The sequence below is a fragment of the Pelobates fuscus genome, chromosome 6, assembly GCF_036172605.1.
Source record: "Pelobates fuscus isolate aPelFus1 chromosome 6, aPelFus1.pri, whole genome shotgun sequence".
Lineage (NCBI taxonomy): Eukaryota > Metazoa > Chordata > Amphibia > Anura > Pelobatidae > Pelobates > Pelobates fuscus.
The window spans coordinates 212,091,029-212,113,636 of record NC_086322.1 but is presented as its reverse complement, the minus strand read 5'-3'; the positions used below and the strand labels follow the sequence as shown (position 1 = coordinate 212,113,636).

Below are 22,608 nucleotides of genomic sequence, written 5' to 3'. Positions count from 1 at the left end.
TCTATCCATCTGTCAGATAAAAAGCCCTAAAATGGCTAAAAATTAATCATGGCATATCCTGAAGCAGGCAATCAGCATCTAAGTGTAACACTTTCATAAAGCAAATACTGTCATGTTTAAAGTGTCTCTGTCATATGCAAAATTCTTAGTTTAAAACAACAATACAAATAGACTAATGCTATTTTCATGAAACCATCCTGAGGTAAACCTAGCTGCAATACGAAGATCTTCCAATTTTTCAGTGTGGGAGCATCCATTTTTGAACTGTAACGCAATTCTTAAACTCTCATTAGCAGACACAGAGTTTAAAAAAGACACAAGGCTGCAGAGAGTAATTGATGTTAGCAGCCAATAAGAGTCCATGATTTGAAGCTCATAGCATCCCCTGCACAGGGAACAGTCCTTTGAAATGATGATGCTCTGTGCCTTTGTCACAAGGTTAGTTTTTATTTGTGTATACTAATAAACAAGCCAGTGCTTTGTTTTTATACTGTTTCTTATTATAGATTACCTACTTAAATGCCTTTCAATAAAACATATATATTATGCATGTTGCCTCTTAAGTGTTTGATTAATAAAAGTGCACTTCTCATTAGACATTTCTATTGTATTCATAATTCATAGCATGTAGCATTAAAGTAGTGGTATTATTCTAAACATGCGTTTCGATGTTTTGCATTTCTGATATTATACTGCACCACTCATATGTAACACTATAAGTTCAATGCATTTGTTTGACCAATATAAATAATGGATTCGAAATTACTAAGTATTTTGAGTTCATTTTACTTAAGAAGGCATCTTAGGGATACACACTGTGAAAGTCATTTGAAGTTTGTAGCCCATCAGGAGTTTAATAATTTAGAGTACAATTTAATGTGTGTTATTACTAGTTTTTAAAAAGCAAAGTTGACTGTAAGAGCATAACTGACATTTCACAGATTGTTATATGCTGAAGTAACACTTTTAATGCTTTCCTAAAAGAGCAGCAATGTGTAATGTAGTTTGTTAAGACATTCCTAGTCAAACCACCGCAGCATTCCCCTATTAGTAGCAAAAAGGACAGGAAATAAAACTGGAAACAGAAATCTAAGATGTTGCTTGCCTTGTTACGGTAGTCCTGCTATTAAACGGTTCTTACAGAGGAAATACATCTATTCCCCTTACTGTCCCTGATGACCTAATACATAGATCCTCTTGTCTCACCTGGTTGCGCCTCATTTACTGACAAGAGCCTGACCTATCTGTTGCCATTATTGCAAAGTTATAAAAGACCTGAATATTGTGCTGTTTCTGCAATAGATGGAAAATACAAAACCCAATATGAAGTGATTTTCCATTGTGTCACAAAAATGGGCAAATTTGTTCTTGACTACAACATGGCAATATGATTTCTCTTTGGGTCACTAAGCAACATAACCACTACAGCTCAGGGCAGCTCACTCTCTTTGGGGCCCATATTGATACTATAAAATCACACATTTTTATAATATCAATGACAGTTTCATCCAACTGGCCAGGAGGGTAGTTTTATAGGTATTTGGATACTATGTACAAATACCTATTTTGGAGAGCAGGCACAAGATTTAATATTGAAATCACTGAAATGAAAATCTTTCCAATCCCCATGTAAAATACTCTATCTACTTTAATATATATACATCATTTTAAGGGGTTAATCTGAAACACTTGGTTGGCAAACTACCTTAGGTATGTACTGAAATTGTAATGGATTTGTCTCAAATGTTGTGTCACACACATTTTCTTGAAGTGAAAATCCACAACCTTATATATGTCTAAAGATACAAGAGATGGATAAATCTCTTATATGATATATGATTGTATAATTGTATAATTGTATTAAAGTAATACTATACTACCCCCCAAACGCATTACAGGTTCAGCATTGGGTATCTTTTTAAAAATGTACAGCTTTTTATGGTTCATTTTAAGTGTGATACTGCTTAACTGCCTTAAACGTGACATAGGTATAGCAGAGCATTCTGTGAAGTGTGTGACCAGGAATTAAAATTAAACAGCCCTGGTATTACATCTTGTTCTGGAGAATGGATAGCCTCCTAATAAATTAGTAAATCATTAAAATAGCATTAACTTAAAATTAGTGATCAATGGGTCAAACAAAAAGGATAAAAATAAATGAATGCAGAACTCCTTTTTACCATCTACTTTTATAGTACACCTTTTACAATCATTTAAATTGTTAATATTGTAATGGGTGCATTTTATATTTTACCTTACATTACATGCAAAGCTCAGCAATAACATGTTAAGTGTGGAGGGAGCGGGTGTCTGTCTGTCTGATATATGAATTGACTAAATAAAAATGACTTTTGTCCTAAACTGCCTCTTGGATATTTTGTAACAAGGTTTCCTCACGTTCCAGATAATGCTAACACTTAAATTATACACATGGACATACGTGTTTTGACTACAATGGACGAGTGAGATGTTTTAAAAGACCCATCAGGTATCGCCAGTGAGACAGGTTGTTTAACTGTTTGAATTAATCACTGGAGTTCTGAATGACTTTTTTTCTGCATAATTTGTTTATTGCATTTTATGTTTTACCCTATAAAACCCTATCTAACAAACAGTTTCTATACAAGCACAAATCAGGATTATGATATCCATTGTAAGCTTGATAGATACAACATATTCAATTTTTAAAACAATGAAACAAATTTCCTGTTTTGTACAAAACTCATTACAACCTTGTACCCAGTTTCTCCTTTGCATTAAACTGCTGATTGTGATCCTCAATAGCATTTGACACAGCAAGTCCCTTTACAAACAAACTTCCATTTGTTTTACCTGATGTTGAATAGCAATACTTTTCTTCAAGGGTCTCTGGGGAAAAGAACCTTTTAAGGATTGTTCTCAAACATCTCTGATCCCATGCATCAGTTACTCTTCCTCCATATGTTATTTCTCCTGCAAGCAAAACAAATTGTGCGTAATAATGTATTTTTTTATTTTTTTACTCTTTTTATAGATTGGATCTACTATTTTTCTTAAGGAAAATTAAAACTTACACCTTTTATTATAAACATGCTGCAGATATAATATTTAGCAATCTTCTAATATGTATTAATATTTGATACTAGATTCACAATGAATGGAAGGAATAGCCCAACCAATCAGAATGGCTGATTTTAACCCCTTAAGACCGCAGCCAAATGTACAAGTTGTGATCCAAAAAAACGTAAACAAAACCTGGCATTTGCGCTATATGTCTGTCCAACCATAATTCACCTCTTTCATATTAAATGCACCCCCCATTATTATATATCATTTTATTCAGGGGAAACGGGGCTTTCGTTTAACATCAAATATTTAGGTATGGAACATAATTTAATATGAAAAAATATTTAAAAAATGGGAGAAAATAAGAATTTTTAAAAAATTTTTAGTTCTACGTGACATTCTAACTGTGAATGTCATAATACTGTTTGCTTTTACTGCAATACAATACACATATTTGTATTCAGCGATGTCTCGCGTGTAAAACAGTACCCCCTATGTACAGGTTTTATGGTGTTTTGGGAAGTTACAGGGTCAAATATAGCGTGTTACATATTTCAGTTTTTTTACATTGAAATTCGCCAGATTGGTTACGTTGCCTTTGAGACCATATGGTAGCCCAGAAATAAGAATTACCCCCATGATGGCATACCATTTGCAAAAGTAGACAACCTAAGGTATTGCAAATTGAGTATGTCCAGTCTTTTTTAGTAGCCACTTGGTCACAAACACTGGCCAAAGTTAGTGTTAATATTTGAAAATGCAAAAAACTAATTTGAACGCAAATTTTGGCCAGTGTTTGTGACTAAGTGGCTACTAAAAAAACTGAACATACCCTATTTGCAATACCCTGGGTTGTCTACTATTGCAAATGGTATGCCATCATGGGGATAATTTTCATTCCTGGGCTACCATACGGTCTCAAAGGCAACCTGGCGAATTTTAATGTGAAAAAACTGAAACGCAAACCTTATATTTGACTCTGTAACTTTTGAAAACACCATAAAACCTGTACATGAGGGGTACTGTTATACTCAGGAGACTTCGCTGAACACAAATATTAGTGTTTCAAAACAGTAAAACGTATCACAACAATTATATCGTCAGTGTAAGTGCCATTTGTGTGTGAAAAATGCAAAAAATGTCACTGTCACTGACGATATCGTCGTTGTAATATATTTTACTGTTTTGAAACACTAATATTTGTGTTCAGCGAAGTCTTCCGAGTAAAACAGTACCCCCCATGTACAGGTTTCATGGTGTCTTGGAAAGTTACAGAGTTAAATATAGTGCTAGACAATGTAATTCCCTGAACTTTTGGCCTGGGTTGGCAGGCAGGTCCTGCAAATTGTAATTAATAAAATGACCTAATTATGTAAAATTATTACATAAATATATGCGTAGAATTATTATATATATATATGTGTGTATATATATATATGTGTGTATATATATGTATATAATTTTTTTTAATTATTTTTATTTATATATAGGTATATACATAGTGATATATACGTATATACTTATGTATATAAATATATATATATTATTTCGTTCTACATGTATTTTAAAATCAATATATATATATTAATTTTAAAATACAGTTAGAACGAAATTACGCATGTTTATATATTTTTTATCTATTTTTTTTATTATTTTTTTATTATTTTTTTATTTATTTTTTTAACGTATTTATATATGTATTTATTTTTTATTATATATAAATATATATATATAATGAAAATTATATATATATTTAATCAATATCATTGTACGTGTATTTTGATATTAATATATATATATAATTATGTATATATTAATATTAAAATACACGTAGACAGTGTATGCATATTTATGTGTATGTGTGTATATGTGTGTATATATATACTTAGATCATGTATATAATAAATATATATATGATCTAAGTATATATAATTTATTTTTACACTGTTTTAACATTTTTTTTTTTTTTTTTCAGACAGCAGGGGGAGTACCTGTCATTACAGGCACTCCCCCTGCTGGCAATGCCTTGGACGGCTATGCCGTCCATGTGATCGCGGGGTCCTCGCAAGGACCTCGCGATCACATGGCCCTGGGCGGCTGAAGAGGACGCAGGGGGACTCCCTGGGTTCCCAGGTAAGTCCCCCATACCGCGATCGCCGGCGTGGGATCGTCGGCGACCGGGTAAGTACATAAGATCGCAGGACGTACTATGCCGTCCTGCGGCTTTTAGAGCCACCAAAATAAGGACGGCATAGTACGTCCTGCGGTCTTAAGGGGTTAAAGAAACAATAATCTTTTTACAGGCAAACTTGAGGTGTGTATATTTTAAGTTTGAATACAAAAACTAGATGGTGTTTCAGCCTCCAAGTCTCCTCAGAGTTATCCAGGAAGCTGACAATACTCCTCCATGTTAGGTTTCCACTGGTTTGTTCAGGAACACAGAAACAGGTTAGCAGATTTAAAAAGATTTATTACAAATGAGTCTAGTGCCAGCGCTAGATCAGGCTCCTATTCCCCCGACGTCAGCCTATGGTGGAACTTAATGTGCATACGAGGCAAGCACAAACCTTACATGAGGCCTTCCCCAGGGAAAAACATTGTATTAATTCTTTTCTATGGGGATTTAAAAGGTGCTGGCCATTCTCTTGCAAAGTGTGAAATACAACTACGTAAAAGGCAGGAAAGCGCCTCTAACTGCTGCCTGGTAGACAGTCACTAGAGGCAGGCTTTAACCTGTAATGTAAACATTGCAGTTTCTATGAAACCATGGGTGTCCACAGGAATTATTCCATAATTGTAATGACATCAATGCTCTGACCCTTTTTGCAGGGCTGGACTGGGGATACAAAGCAGACCTGGAATAAATTGTTGCTTGTAGTGTGTGTGTGTGTGTGTGTGTGTGTATATATTATTGGTTTGTTTCTTTTTCCAACTCAAAATATTGGTTCTGTCAGGGTAAAAATTGTATTATACAGTAAGCATACTCACATGCAGACACAGACAATCTCAATGACAGAAGCACACAAGCAAATAGACAATTTCATTGATACACAAACTCATTGACTTAAAACACAAGCTTACTGATACACACAAATAGGCTCACTGACAGACAATCTCACTGACACACACAGACAAGGTTACACACACACAAACTTAGTACAAACTATGACACTCACACAAGATTACTACAGACAAACTCATTGGTATACAAACTTACTACAGACAAGCTTACTTACACACACACACAAACACACTCACTACAGATAAGCTTACTACAGACATGCTCACTACAAAAAAGCTCAGACACACACAAGTTCACTGACATGCACACACATGCTCACTACAGCAAAGCTCGCCGACACATATGGTCACTACAGTCAAACTCACTGATACACACACACTTACTACAGAAAAGCTCACCGACACACACAAGCTCACTGACACCTATACATATGCTCACTACAAAACGCTCACTGACACACAAATGCTTAATGCAGAAAAGCTAGCTGACACACACACACACACGCTCACTGCAGAAAAGCTCACTGACACACAAGCTCACTACAGACAAGCTCACTGACACATGCACATACTCACCAGACAAGCTCACTGACACACACATGCTAACTACAGACAAACTCACTGACATACACACAAACTCACAACAGATAAGCTCACTGACATACACACACAAGCTCACTGACACACATACTCCCTACAGACAAGCTCACTGAGACACACACATGCTCACTACAGACAAGCTCACTGACACACACATGCTCACTACAGACAAACTCACTGACATACACACAAACTCACAACAGACAGGCTCACCGACACACACACACACACACTCACTGACACACACTCACTACATACAAGCTCACTGACACACACACATGCTCACTACAGACAAGCTCACCGACACACACAAATGCTTACTACAGAAAAGCTCACTGACACATACACATGCTCACTACAGACACACTCACTGACACACACATGCTCACTACAGAAAAGCTAGCTGACACACACAAGCTCACTACAAACATGCTCACTACAAACCCACTGACACACACTCACTATCAGGCACACACACACAAGCTCACTCACTATAAGACACACACACAAAATCAATCACTATCATGGGCTGAAGCCTACCTGTCACAGAAGGAAGCACTGGGAGGTGAAGTCTGTCCTGGGAGGTGAAGTGCAGGGGCGGAGCTTGTGAGAGTGGGGCTTACAGACGGGAGGTGAAGTGGGAATGCGGGGGCGGAACATAAAGGCAACAAATGACTGGGGATTCGGAGGGGAGCCTTACAGTGCTCCCTACGGCCCCCTGGCAAACTGAATTCGGCCCCCAGCACCTCACACCAGCCCCAGCACCTCCCTCCTTCTTTCCCTTGAACTGAGCTGTCACAGTCTGATGGAAAATTGCCTGTTGTGAGGGGGCGCAATGGACGCCCATGTATGGAACTGCAATGTTTGCAACTGCAGGGCTAAAATGACAGGGACATTCCAACCAGACAACATCAATGAGATGAAGGGGTATGGGTTCCTATAGTTCCTTTAAATCTAATTGAATTAGGACTTAAATACTGCTAAATTTACTACTTTACATAAATTTACTTCCATTACTTTTCATTGACTATCTCCCTCTAGTTTAGCTTGTTTTCTTTCTTAATACATACCTTTCATTTACCTGAACTATATCTCTTCTGATGCCTCTTTCACCCATTCCCTACTTTAATGATATATATAGAATTTTATATAGAAAAATGTATATAAAAAGCTCAGACACTGCTTGATATCAGACACTTATTTAAAAAATGTAAACAAGCACATCTTGCAGGGGCACATTAGACTGCCCTTTTAATGTAATTTCCAGGGCTTTCATAATAATAATTTAATTTGCAAGGCTTCCAATATTTGTCATTGGTTTTCAAGAGCACTATAGAAATGACTGGGGAAATATCAACATAATTATCTATGTATGGATTTTTATTGCATATAAACAAACCAAGCTCCCCTTATATCTGTTATGTAGATATAAACATGCATAGAAATAAATACCATTATATGTTAGGAATATACAACCTTGACATATATTGGCTAATGATATTATTCCAATTATACCTGTAATGTAGATAAGAGCATCCCATGGTATTCTTCCTTCTTGGCAATATAAGTTCAAATTCAGGAGTGCACACTCTCTGTCGCTGTCATTAAATTCATAGCAAATGTTCCATCCAAGTGGCCCAAACTTTTTCCTCTCCTAAAATGAAAAAAAAAAAGTGAGATGTGTTGTCAGTTATTCCCCATGCAATGGTTTACAACTAAATGGGTTAAACATGAAACCTGAGATGAATAATTAGAACAGTGACTGTAAAATCTGTCAATTCATATATGAATTTGTATGTTTGTTCTTTAAATAAATATTGAGGTGTAAATAGTATTATGGTATGTGCACTGTCCCTTACCTGGGAATTATTCCAATTTATTTTTAATGTATGTGTGACAAACTCCCCTTTTTACCTGAGTTTGCCACGAACTCCTGGAGGAGCCTGCTTGCCAACCTCCTGCCCACAGACTATGGACCCTGTGTAAAATGTAAAAGTCTCTGTTCGTGCAATTGGGATTATACGGTTTGTTTACCGAACATAGAACATACAACCGTATAGAACCGAACGCAGGCGATGATGGAAGTCCAGCGGTGTTCGGGAGTTTCTGTATCCGATTTTAGTTCCAGGAGATTTATGGCCAAACACCGCTGCCTGCATTCATGCAAACAAGATGGCCGCCACCTCGTGGTTGTCTATAGGAATTGCGGCCATCCAGACGAACAATTAGAACACTGGGGTAAGAAACGTTCCAAGTTGTTAATAGGTGTTAACAAGCTCCAGGGTGGTCTCTGAACAGAGACTTTTACATTATTTTTCACAGGGTCCATAGTCTGTGGGCAGGAGGCTGGCAAGCAGGCTCCTCCAGAAGCTCTTGGCAAACTCAGGTAAAAAGGAGAGTTTGTCACAGTATGTATCGGTGGAAATTGATGTGATAATGTGTGTCATATAAAGCAAGATTATGTGTTTAGGTATTCATGATTATTTGGAATCTGATGTGAACAACATTTCATTTGAAGGGTTTTTACCAGAAAAGCAAACTTTGCATGCTTAATGCTTAAAAGTATATGTTAATTTTTCACCAAAAACAAAACAATTACCTGAACTATGGCATGGAAAAAGCAAATCCCAAATATAACTTTTCTCCATTTTCTGCCAAGAAGATGTTCTTCAAAGAAGGTTGGAGTAATTTCAGTAAATGCGCGTCGAATATTAGCACGGAGACCTTTTGGTGGCTCATTAGTAATCTGCAGAACAAAATAATTTGTAAAATGTAATGAGTTCTTTGTTGAACATTAGTTCTTAGCCTTTCAATGCAACCTTGTCGTTTTCTATTATGTGCTTCCCATAATGTCAACAATTACTTTTTTAACTCGCTAAAATAAAAAATAAAAATATTTGATTCATACTAGTTTCTGTTATGTTATATTTATACTGGCTAGCCAATTCCAACTTTCTTTAAATGTGTAACACACACAGAAAATTGTGTGCAAGTCTGTGCCTTCTGCTTAGGATCACTTCTGATGAGGAGGAGGAGAATCGTATACCATGTAATTATCACGTTCGTTGACACTGGCTTTAGATCTCGTGCTGAGCTGGACTCAAAAGTCTATTGACAATACCGCAGCAAACAGTGTCAGTCCTTTCTAAGAATTAATGCATCACTGCCAGCAGTCAGTTTTTCATTTGAGACCAATGGCAAGTATCCCTTTAGCTGCAAGAAGGTGTCTTGCTAGGGCCAGCAAGTAGGTGACTGGTGATTCCACCCATTGCAAAACGAATGCATCACCAGGTGTTTGCTACTTCTTCTTGGGTTATGGAGCAGGGACTTGCTCCTAAAAATGAATTCAAACACCTGAAATACTGGTAAAGTGTGAAAGGGTAACAGAAACACTGCAGTAAGCAGATCTCCTGAACCATACTTGTATCATCCATGCTTGTTGCAATGACTCTCAGGTAATCTGTTACCTTTTGAAAAAAGAACTGTCCCTTAGTTTACCAAAGCTCCTGTTGTGACACATCTTAACATGAAAAGCTTGACATAAGGCTTGCTATAACTATGAATAACTCATGCTTTTAAATTCCCAATTAGTGATTCCTTTAGCTTAAGCATTCTGTACTTTTGCCAATTGCATTCTTAGCGTGTATCATTGGAGTAAGGTGCTACATAATGTGTAAGAATGTTTCTGGTTAAATCAAACTGAAAACATTTAGCTAGCAAACCATTAGGTACATAGTTAACTACCTATAACTCAGGAGAAGCTGGTAGTCATCTTCGAAGGGTTAGGTACTGGAGTATGTCTGAATTGGTCCTAACAAACGTTTATTGAGCATGGTACATTTTTTTTTTGCTCCAAACAACTTGGTGCATCTAACTGCAGTTCCATCCATCCATCACTTATCTAAATATATTATGATATCTTAGTGATATTTTACATATATTGTATTTTATTCCAGCAGTTGCTGAAATAGCTATCACAGAGTGACTTAGCGGAATGGAAGATGCTCGCTAACAATATCTGGAGATCGACACACTCAGTCAGTATTTGAGTCTATATGACTGTGTGGAGCAATATTTCTTCTACAAAAGAGTGGCCTCAAGAAATTCCATTATTCCCACAAATTTCAAATTGCTGAATAACCTTTGATATATCTACATAAACATGTTTATATATATATATAACCATTATGGTATAGAATGACACAGCAAGAAGAAAAAATCCTTATTCTGAAGCCTTTTTCATGTATTACTTGTAGGTAGATAAATGTAAATTCTAAAGCACATGCATTTTTTTATGAAGATGCAAATGAAATCAGAAGACAAGTGGATTTTAGTACAACATTCTAATAAAACAATGAGGCAATCACACTTCAACAGCTGCAGCATTTAAGGTTGAACGAATTATTATGCAACTTGTATTATTTGATAAAATCACATTAAAGGGAACATCGGATAACTTCTGAGAGTTTATTTCTCACTCAGCAACATTAAGCAGTCACATAAGTTACCAGAAATGATAAACTGCTCAAACGACCTCTGTCGAAAGCTTTTTCCATTCATGCACTTTAAAGTGAGATCACTACTTTCTTGCACAAAATATACCTAAAAGCTTTTATATTGCGATCAACATGAAATATGCTGCAGTAAAACTATTTTTTTATTTTTCATACATAACTGCCTTTACTGCGGAAAAGGATGTTTAAATAATGTCCGATTGAAAGCCATCCTGCCATAATTTAGAAGCGCTGTATTTTGACACTTTCCATTTAAATTCTTTATTTTATTTGTGCATAGGTTGTACAAACAGGATGGCAATGCCACAACAGCTATTGCTAGCCTCATAAAGATCGGTATTACATTACAAATATATGGCATGTAAGGTCATAGCACATTTTTAGGAAAAAGTAATGTTGCTGACATCTTAGTAACTGCAGATTATGTGGAACAGAACAGGATACGCAACGCACTGGTCAGGCAGTTAATTATACATTTACAGTGTACAACGCATTTTAACATTCTGCACATTTTTGTTAAGCATGGTAAATTACGGGCTAAGCAAAGCATGTCTAGGTTACACGTTCGACAGGATGATTCAACTAGGCGGGTCAGAGTCCTCGGCCTGTTGATACAGTTATAAAGGTAAGAAAACATATGTAATAAGATAGGCTAGCCTAGTGTGTCTGGTGTACTGGTTTGCGTGAGGTATGTTGAGCCTGAGACATTAAACAGGTATTGGGTCCAACGTGAGTAGGTGCTAATAGTGGTGATCAAGATTATAAAATATAAGGCTAAGAATTAAGCAGGCTATAATGCTTATTAAGTACCAGGAGCCCTAGACCCCCAAAGCCCCTCAAGCACACAAACATCTTACGTGTATCAGCTGCCAGAATAGTGAGGGAGTTAGTGCAGGAACGAGATTAACAAAATTAAAGTGAACACAAGGAATATGATTCAGCATGAGCGCTGCACATAATAGGACGGTGTCTTAGGAAAGTCTCATCGTGGGTCAGTACCGTGTCTTCAGCGGTAGAAGCGTAAAGTCTCTGGGACCTCAGTCTCTGGAGTTCACCCAATTCCGATTCTCGGTTGGAGCCACTTGATTTCAGTAAGAGTGCCCATGCCCCTTATCGCCTGTTGAGGCTTCTGCTGCTGGTAGTCTGCCGCGTGTGTGTCGGCTCTGGTCTGCTGTGGCATCCCCGGTTCTGACTGTGGCGAGGGGCAGGTGTTGGCTAGATGCTTATCTGGTGGCTGAGTGTCTTTGCCCTTTGGGCTTGTTACAACTGAGCTGGCTGTGCGGTAGGTGTTTGTTTTCTGTGGTCTTCGTTTCTGGTTGCGGTACCTTGCTGATTGCGGGCTGTTGGGACCATGCCCAGTGGCTGATGGTTCGTGGGCATTTCTCGCGGGTGCCTTGGGTGCCTTTGCCTGGCCTTTGTGCGGTAGCTTCGGGCGGGTGATGTCCGATCTGCGCTTCAACCGCCGGGTCCTCGTGCCCTGTGGCCGCTTTTTAGGTGGCAGCGCTTTGTGCGAGTGATCCGGGTGCTTGTGAAGGGGTGCACAGGGACTCTTTGTCTTTGAGGCTGATTCCTGAGTGGGGTGTGGATGCTTGGCCCCAATTCGGCACCAGAAGCGCTGGCAGACTTCTTCCCATCTAGCCCTGAAAGCCTCCGCCCAGGCTTCATCTGTCTGCTGTTGCTGGTTAAGAGTACTGCCATCAGCCATCTTGGCCATGCCTCGTGGGGCCATCTGGGCAGCGTGGTTCGAGGTGGCATCCCAGAGGTGAGTGCTTGCCTTAGGTTGGTGGACCAGGATGACCCCCGCCGGTCCAGGGGGGGGGACAGGGATCTCCCCGCATCGTGGCCCCCGATCGTAGAGGGGGGAGAGCGGCCGCCTCTCCTATTCCCTCCAGTCTGGTAGGCCTCAGCCGCCGGTCCGGCTTAAAATGCTCGGTTCGCTGCCGGAGCGGTATCATTATGCTCCTTGTAATGTTCCCCCTTGTTTGCTGGCTTAATCAGCCCGTTTGGTCTCCGCTTGTGTCGGGAAAAGTGGGTTCCTAAGCGGATTCTTGCCGGAGCTCTTTCAATTGTCGACCGGTCGGCTCTGCGGTCAGGCCCCGCCCCCCTATTTTGACACTTTCAATATGAAGTCTTTTTCATAAAAAATGTTTTACTGCGGAGGGCGGGGCCTGACAGCCAAGATGGCCAGATGTGTTCTGCACTAGCTCCTGCACAATTAAGCAATAAATAAGCTTTTTCAGCTGAATACCATGCCGGATTCAGTCTTAATCAACTGGTACGCAGTCTGGCAGTGAGTGGACAACCATGAATAATCATGAAGACCCGGGACAGCGAGTACATGCAGCGCCTGGCACTGAGGCCTAGCGTGAATTGCAGCCAAGCACCTGGGAGAGAGACGGCTTCTCTCCCGGCATGATGCAAGCCCCAGACAAAGTTAGCATTGGAGCCCCGCGACCCTTCCCTTTTGGCCGATGGGGATTATCCCGGTCCGCACTGTGGAACCAAACTATGCGTTACAAGGGAACCCCCCTGTTAACCAGCCGAAAGCATGACACTCCCAAAATGGCCTCCGTGGCGCAACACAAACAACAAAGAGAGCAAGACTTACCCAGTCCTGGAGGGACAATTTTGAAGCCCGTTTCGACATGATATGCCAGAAGTTTGGGGCTAAACTATCAATCAGACCTTCAGCCTCTTCTCCGTATGGATACGGACTTCATATTGAAAGTGTCAAAATACAGCGCTTCTAAATTATGGCAGGATGGCTTTCAATCGGACATTATTTAAACATCCTTTTCCGCAGTAAAGGCAGTTATGTATGAAAAATGTGACAGCATAAATGTTTGTAAAATTTGAATTTATTTTTGAGTAGAAAAAAAATAAAAAAAATAAGAACAATTCATACTAAAGATATAACCATTTTGATTATGTTGTTGTTTTAACTCTTTTATCATATTTGCATAGGTTGATTTATTAGAGTTTGGTGCCATTTTGTTCCTGGTGTTGCAGCAATTATTATTTTTTTTGTCAAAATGTTATTTACTGGCTGGCATACTTCTGTTTATACTTCAGAAGAAATAGGCTTCTAGCCAGAATTAAGCAATTCAAGTTTCAATTTAATTATTGTTGGATAAGCTTTTAAAATGATTTAATAATTTGGATAAACCTCTAAAAATGATTTAATATTATGAAATATATATATTTGTAAATTATATTTTGATATTTAATATATTTATATATTTGTTTTTACATATGATACATTTTTTTATATTTTAAAAGTTTATCCAAAAATGTTAAATCATTTGGAAATCTCATTCCAACAATATCATATTGAAGCCTAAATAGGAAGCCATAGAAACCATGACAGCATTAGATATTTACTACATTCCATTGTGGTTTTCAGCGATTTTACGTAAATCCTATAATTAGTGGGACCAGGCATAAGGTTCCAACTGGTGTAAGATGCTTGTCAGGCTAAATAGTGTTGGCTCACTGGGCAAACGTACCATAGTTCAAATTAACTCTTTTGGTGTAAATACTGGTAGGCCAACCTGAACTTTGATGTAAGAGAATGACTCTCTCTTAAAGGAACACTGTAGCGTTTGTAACACATAGCTGTACTCCTAACGATACAGTCCTGATGCTCCTTATCAATTAGGTCACCCCCTGAGAAATGTAGAAAAACCTCTTCTTTGGGCCGTGTCTTCCTGGTGGTGTGCCTTCAAGATGATAGGCCAATACAATGATCCTATAGAGGAGTAATGTACTTTGTATTTCTGCACTATTGCTGCATGATTCCTCACCTTTACAGAGTTCTGGAGGACAGTGACAGGAAAAGTTCTGCTTGGCATAGAACTTAAAAACAGACGAAAGTTTTCATTGATCGTGACATCTGAAAGAAACAAAACAAATTAATGGTATATGGACTAGTTTTTGATTTTCATAAATTCACTATAAATTTCAACAATTAACCACCAAAAATTTAACTTGTATAAAAACCAACTGGCTAAAGAATGGTAATGTGACTGCATGTTGCAGTTTGAGACAGTCAAACCAGACAATAGGAGAAGCAGAATTTATTTTTACTATGACTGTTAGATTGAATATCTGAAATGTGTTCAGTATTACGGTTTCTTTGTACTTACCACTCTCTGTCATCATATAGTCTTGTATATTTCAAAATATTTTCAATAAAATTAAAATGTTGCTGGTTAATTCTCATTAATTCATAGATTAATGAATGAATACTATCCTACATGTTCCAATGTTATTATAACCATCTATTAAATATGAAGGATTTGATGAATGTTGCATTAGAAGAAGGTGATCACAAGGTGATGCTTACTAATTGGAGGTTCAAGATTGTAAATTACAAAGCTTCCTGCTGATATTCCTTTCCAGGTCAGCCAGGCTAAATGATAATGACAGGCTACAGCTCTAAACTTTCATTAGATCAGGGGACTCAGGTCAAAAACTGTATTTTTTTCTTATGACAAGTTGGAGTTTGAGGGCAAAGTCACTTGGCCTTTTTCAAAATAGATTGATCCTGCAAGCAAAGAGAGCCAGGGATAGTGTCACTTCAATAAGCCTCTCTGATTGCGTTCATTCAGCAGATACAGATTCCCGTCAACACCAGGATTTGACTTAAGGAAGAATGACAGCCGTGGTGCTAGCAACAATATGTGGCTGATAGTATCAGGATTTTTAAAGCTCTGCTTTGTGGAAGCAATACATTGAAACACAAATATCCACAAATGCATTTCCCATTTCATATAAAGTATCAATATGTTTTATGAAAGTGTACTATTAAAAGGAACTAACTGGCTCTATACAGGAATTATAGTTAACCAATTACAGCTAAATTGGCAAGTGACTCACAGGATTAGGCCAGAACAGGCAATTAAAATATTCCAAATCAGATCATTTGGAAATACTTCCAATTTGGGTGTAATCAGAATGTGGCCAACAAAAATATGATTTAATCAGCATTCACCTGTTGTATCTTGCCATTTCCTAACAGCTGTCATTTGAAATGGATTATGGGAAAGGGCATCTACTTGCAAAATAAATGCCTATGTCATTCCACTAAGCATGGGAAAAAGATCTTTAGAGGACCATGCACAATCTGTCATAGGCCCATGTGATTACAAAGATGTTGATGCTCCTGGCAGATTAATTTGCCAGTCGCTGAAGACCAAATAATGGCAGTATAAGAAGGGCAAATTTTATGTAGGTATCTCCCTTCACACTCTCACATGAAAGCCATCATGTAAACAAACATGTTTAAAAACAGAGCATATGAATAGAACATGTCTGTATAAAACAGTTAGGAAATCCAAATGTTAAAAAAGCTTTGTAATTAATTATAAACATTAATTATAAGCACTACTTTATATTTACATGAATATTTAAACTGTTTTCATATTTTTTCTTAACTTGATTTTTAATTGCTTAACGGCAGGGGCGGACTGAGAACCCTCAGGGCCCCCGGGCAAAATAAATCAAGGGCCCCTTACAGGCCCCACCCATACTCCGCAGCAAGCGCCACCCATGTCCCGCCTCCAGCCACACCCTACACAATCTTTAGACACAAGGAACAAAAGTGCAATAATCCCTTCAAGGCCCCAGTAGAGACTACAATGGGCCATGGAGGGGGGTCTTTCTAGCAGAGGCTATCTCAGTGTCCTTTAGAGAGTGTGTTAGAAAGAATCCCCTCCAGGCCCTATTGGAGACTACAATGGAGTCTAATAGGCTTGGAAGGGGGTCTTTCTAACAGAGGCCATCTCAGTGTCCCTGCTGGAAACAGTCGCCTCCAGGCCCCAGTAGAGACTACAATTGAGGGCTAATGGGCCATGGAGGGGGGGAGCATTCTAGCAGAGGCTATCTCAGTGTCCTTTAGAGAGTGTGTTAGAAAGAATTTCCTCCAGGTCCCATTAGAGACTACAATGGAGTCTAATGGGGCCTGGAGGGGGGTCTCTCCAACACTCTGGTTCCTATTCACAATATAGCAACACAACATAGCTGATACCTAGGCCAAGTTGGCTCCTCTTACCTTAATTACTGTTGCTGACTGGCAGTCTGTGGGCTTGCTGGAAGGCTGTGGGCTTACTGGCTGCGGCTGGCAGGCTGTGGGCTTGCTGGCAGGCTGTGGGCTTGCTGGCTACTGCCGGCAGGCTGTGGGCTTGCTGGCTGCGGCTGGCAGGCTGTGGCTTGCTGGCTGTGGCTTGCTGGCTGGCAGGCTGTGGCTTGCTGGCTGCGGTTGGCAGGCTGTGGGTTTGCTGGCTTTAAGCCTAACTGGTGGCCTGTAGGCTGGCTGGCTGTCTACTGGCCAGCCTGTGGGCTGGCTGGCCTGTGGGTTGGCTGGCTTGCTGGCTACTGGGGCACTCGTAGATTATTTAAAGAAATAATCCATGCAAAATAACCACTACTACTCTGTGTAGTCGTTATGGTGCCAGGAGGGCCGGGCCCCCCTCCCAGAGTAAGTAGTCAAACCGTTTAAGAACAGTTTGACAACTTACCTGGGGTCTGCTGGGATATGAGGCTGTAGTAGGGTATAGGAACAGTGGTGCAATGTGTAAGGGGTGCAGTGTGTGTGAAAGGTTCAGTGTGTGTGAGGGGGTGTAGTGTGTGAATGTGTAGGGTGTGTGGGGCAATGTGTGTACGAGGGGGCTGTGTATGTGTGTGGCAATGTTAGTATGGGGGGCTGTGTGTGTATGGGTGGGCAGTGTATGTGTGTGTGTGTGTGAGGCAATGTGTGTAAATGTGTATGGTGTGTGTGGGGGCAGTGTGTGTGTATGGGGGGCAGTGTGTGAATGTGTATGGTGTGTGGGGGCAGTGTGTTTATGGGGCTAAAGTTCACTCTCACCACTGCGACCACCAGGAATACCTGGTGGTCACAGTGTTGAGAGTGAACTCTAGCCCGTAGCTCCAGGGCTAGAGTTTACTCTCGCAAGAGCCGTAACGTTGCCGTGGTAACCGCGGCAACGATCTGTGCTCGCGCAAGAAGGACCCAGAGGAGCTGCAGGCTGAGCTCCTGGGTCCTCTCTTCCTCCCTCCCCTGCCGGCTGCCCGCACGGTGCCTGCGGACAGGGGAGGGGGCAATTGCCCTCCTCTTACTCCCCCCTCGCCCTCTTCTTACCCCCCTCCCCCTCTTCTTACCCCCTTCTTACTCCCACTCTCTTCTTACCCCCTTCTTACTCCCACTCTCCTTACTCTCCCCCTCTTCTTACTACCCCTCCCCCTCTTCTTACTCCCCCCTCTTCTTACCCCCTCCCCGCTCTTCTTACCCCCCTCCCCCCTCTTCTTACTCCCCCTTCCTCTTTTTACTCCCCCCTCCCCTCTTCTTACCCCCTTTACTCCCCCCCTCTCTTCTTACTCTCCCCTCTTCTTACCCCCCTCCCCCCTCTTCTTACTCTCCCCTCCCCCTCTTCTTACCCCCTCTCTCTTCTTACCCCCTCTCTCTTCTTACCCCCCTCCCTCTTCTTACCCCCCTCCCTCTTCTTACCCCCCTCTTCTTACCCCCCTCCCTTCTTACCCCCCTCCCTCTCTTTTTACCCCCCTCCCTCTCTTTTAACCCCCCCTCTCTCTTTTAACCTCCCCTCCCTCTCTCTTTTAACAACCCCCCTCTCTCTTTTAACCCCCCCTCCCTCTTTTAACCCCCCCTCCCTCTTTTAACCCCCCTCCCTCTCTATTTTAACCCCCCTCCCTCTTTTAACCCCCCTCCCTCTCTCTTTTAACCCATCTCTTTTAACACCGCCCCCTCTCTCTTTTAACCCCCCTCCCTCTCTCTTTTAACCCATCTCTTTTAACACCGCCCCCTCTCTCTTTTAACCCATCTCTTTTAACACCGCCCCCTCTCTCTTTTAACCCCCCTCCCTCTCTCTTTTAACCCCCCCCCTCTCTCTTTTAACCCCCCCTCTCCCTCTCTCTTTTAACCCCCCCTCTCCCTCTCTCTTTTAACTACCCCCCCCCCCCTCCCTCCCTCTCTCTTTTTACCCCCTCCCCGTAGCGTGGCCGAGCTGCTCTGCGTCCGCGGTGCCGGCCGGATTGATAGGAAGGTGCACACACTGTACCCGGCCGGACTGACAGGAAGGTGCACACTCAGTGTGTGTGCACCTTCCTATCACTCCGGCCGGCACCGCGGACGCAGAGCAGCTCGGCCACGCTACGGGGAGGGGAGGTGAGAAGCTGCAGCCGCCTGAGCGCTCTTAAGAGAGCGCTCAGGCGGCTGCAGCATTTAAAGGGGCGGCCGGGCCTCCTGAGGGCGGGCCCCCCTCCCGGCCGGGCCCTCGGACCATGTCCGAAGTGCCCGACCGGTCAGTCCGCCCCTGCTTAACGGATATTCAGAGAGGTTTAGAATGAACTCATTCACTATCGATTTATTGTTGTTTAAAAAACAATTGTATAACAATTATTTGAATCATGGAGTTAAAGGAGCAGTATTGCATTAGGAATACAAATATTGCTGCTATTCCTAATGCTATTGTGTCCTTGTCCCTAATTAGATTCAAGACCCCCCTTTCTGCTGTGTCGAAACTGTAGAAAATATGTTTTTACTTACTTTTTTCCAGAGCCAAGACTTAAATCGGCGCTGCCGTCAGATACATCTCCTGCAACATCATTGAGGAGGTGGTGCTTACTGATTGTTGGTCCAATCAATGCTCCTCCTAGAGGATCATTGTGGACCTATTGCTCATGTGCAGACGAATGCCTATCTAATCAAATGCTTCTCATAGGAAAGCATTTAATTCAATGCTATCCTATGAACTGCATTTGATGACATTTTCCTGCATGTTGAACTTCTCGTGACCGAGTCCAACTAATCTATAACAGCGGAAGGACCTCTATGTTTAACATTTAAAGGTAAACATCGAATTTTCTGCATTGTTTTACCTTGAAGTCTTAAACCTGTAGGACCTCTGCACTCACACAGCTTCATTGAGATGAATCGGTTGGGGGGCTTTTAGTGGTCCTTTAAAAGCAACCACGTACAGCAGTTTTATATCTCACTGCTGTCCAGGGATAATTGAAACAATAAATATAATGCAAATGATGACATGATATAAACCGTTTCTGGTACGCAAAAGGTCTCAGTTCTCATCACAGGGATTTACACTGAAGTAAGAATTTTCTGAAATTCAAAGTGAATTCCACATGTAAGATCAGTTACTGCAAGCATAGCTGACTTTGATAATGTCTTCAGTTTGACAATCCTGACAATTCTCGATTTAGTGAATAACCCTTATTTTAGATGCCAGTATAGAAATTAAACCTTACAATCCCAATTTCCAGTTCCTGTTTCAAAGTGTTCATAGGTTTAACCACTTATATTCCTGACAATATGTTATTGATTAACTATTCATTAGTCTCCATTATTCTATAGTTATTAAATCCTTTGAAAGGGCTTAGCTGGGTAAAGGGCTAGCCAGTCTCTCTGTAGGGTTCCATTGCATAGATAAACTAATTTCTCAACAAGGTGAAAACCAGCAGTGAACCAAAGGGGGAAGGTAAAGTCATAGCCGACATTTAGTTTAAAAAAAAAAAAAAAAAGAAATCTTGTTTTGCAGGGTTGGAGAGTTTATGGATTATCTGTCTACCAACTGATATCTTAAAATATAGAAAATAGGGGTTAAGTACTCATAGCAGATCAAATTTGTGTATATAGTTGTACACACCCATGGAACTAAGATGTTTTGCATTATGCTGAACCAACATTACATAATAATTTGTTCGGATCCAACACATTTTCGTGCTTTACTGTGCAGAGAAAGTACAAAAGGATACGGAAGTGCAGATCATCTGATACACAGGGGCATAAGATGTAAAGGCCTATATATTGTGGTTACAGATGTTAATATAATTTATCTGGTTCATTTCAACTAGTTTTGCAAATATGTAGTCATATTATTACTAAATTAATTTTATGGCAGACATGTGACAGTGCTCAACTTCATTGTGAAAATTATGAAAATGACCTTCACAAATATTAGGCAGTTTTAGGAACAAATAAAAGGGGCAACTTGAGGGGAAAAAAAAAAACATTTGGTTCATGTGAATGAAGCACTAAATATTTTACAGTTAGTTCATGCTTTTTCTTGTGATATAGAGATATATTTTGATAAACTGGAACAAAAGTCGTAGGCAGTATAAAAAAAGATCTGAAACATCAACCCCATTAATCCCCCATATTACATTGATTTAAACGTCATATAGCATAAATGATAACACATATTGGCATTCTGCCATTTCAATGGCAATTAACAACCATGGGTTTGCACGTATCTTGGTCAAGCTGTGTACATACTTGGCTCAGTAAAAGTTTTTATGAGTTCTTCCATTGGTAACATCCAGGATACTGCTAAATGACAGTTCTGTAGGAAAATCCAGTTTCCAGACTTCATTGCATCCTTTATCATCTTTTCAGCAATCGGTCCTTGTCCTTGGCCCAGAGATATAGACTGCACCCTGATGTTTTTAAAAAGAGATAGCAATGTTATCAGTGTAAGTTTTTTCGGTTACATGGACATAAATTTAAAGCAATAATAGCACACACAGGGCAGCTTCCCATCAGAAAGGCATTTAGCTGAAATGTTGAGGGGGGATTTATTTCTTTGTGGGTTTGCTCTCTTCTACATTGTTTAACCCATCATCTCACTTGGCATGTTTACAGATTGTTTACTTAATTGACTGTTTACTAGTAGTAAACATGTTTCATTATTGCAACTATTGAGATTCTAAAGCAGGGACTTAGTAATTTATCTTGTCCCTTTGCGATTATGAAATCGTATTTCTATGTGGAAGACTAACAGTTTCAAATAACAAGGTTAATCATTTTTACTTGCTGTTGTCCTCCTGTGTGTGCAATAACAAGTATGATGTTTGGATCCTGAGAGAAACGTGGAAACATATTCATGATTTGTGATTCATATGATATGCTTAACGTGTGCCCTCCTTAATTATTCTCTTTCCCATGTTCCCTTTTAAAGCAAACATTTTTATAGTAAAATAATATTAGCACATGTTATATTTATGGTTAAAAATTTTCATTTTTAATATACCAAACTTTCTAATTTTTGGCAAATAACAAACAGATATTATTCTGTTTTAAACCTTAGTATTCTTTCATGTTAGGACAGTCTTAATATTCCTTCTAATTTGTAATTCTAGACATTGATTACACCATACATAAAATCTCCCTCTCTATTGCTCTGTGAAGAAAATTGCTCTGTGTATGTGATGATTCATTTATATAACACTGTCTTTATTTTTCTACAGCCAACAAACCAATAACTAAGTAAAGCAACCCACTAATTAGAATTGTGTATTTGTTATATTAGTTAGAACTGACACTTTGTATAATTTGTCATTATACATTTAATGAATTCACCTAAAATAGGTGGCTACGAGTACGTAGCCAAACGAGTACTTT

General features: G+C 39.9%; 1 protein-coding gene across 1 annotated transcript in view; it reads right to left on the bottom strand.

The window, feature by feature from the left end:
* Positions 1 to 22,608, bottom strand: part of DNAH6 (dynein axonemal heavy chain 6) — a 257,043-nt gene that overhangs the window by 17,133 nt on the left and 217,302 nt on the right. The window contains exons 65-69 of the mRNA XM_063458711.1: positions 21,484 to 21,644; positions 14,984 to 15,072; positions 9,266 to 9,412; positions 8,182 to 8,320; positions 2,833 to 2,952 (exon numbers count right to left, since the gene is read on the bottom strand). Of these exons, the coding sequence (XP_063314781.1) occupies positions 2,833 to 2,952; positions 8,182 to 8,320; positions 9,266 to 9,412; positions 14,984 to 15,072; positions 21,484 to 21,644 (656 nt within the window). The remainder of the gene's footprint in view (positions 1 to 2,832; positions 2,953 to 8,181; positions 8,321 to 9,265; positions 9,413 to 14,983; positions 15,073 to 21,483; positions 21,645 to 22,608) is intronic.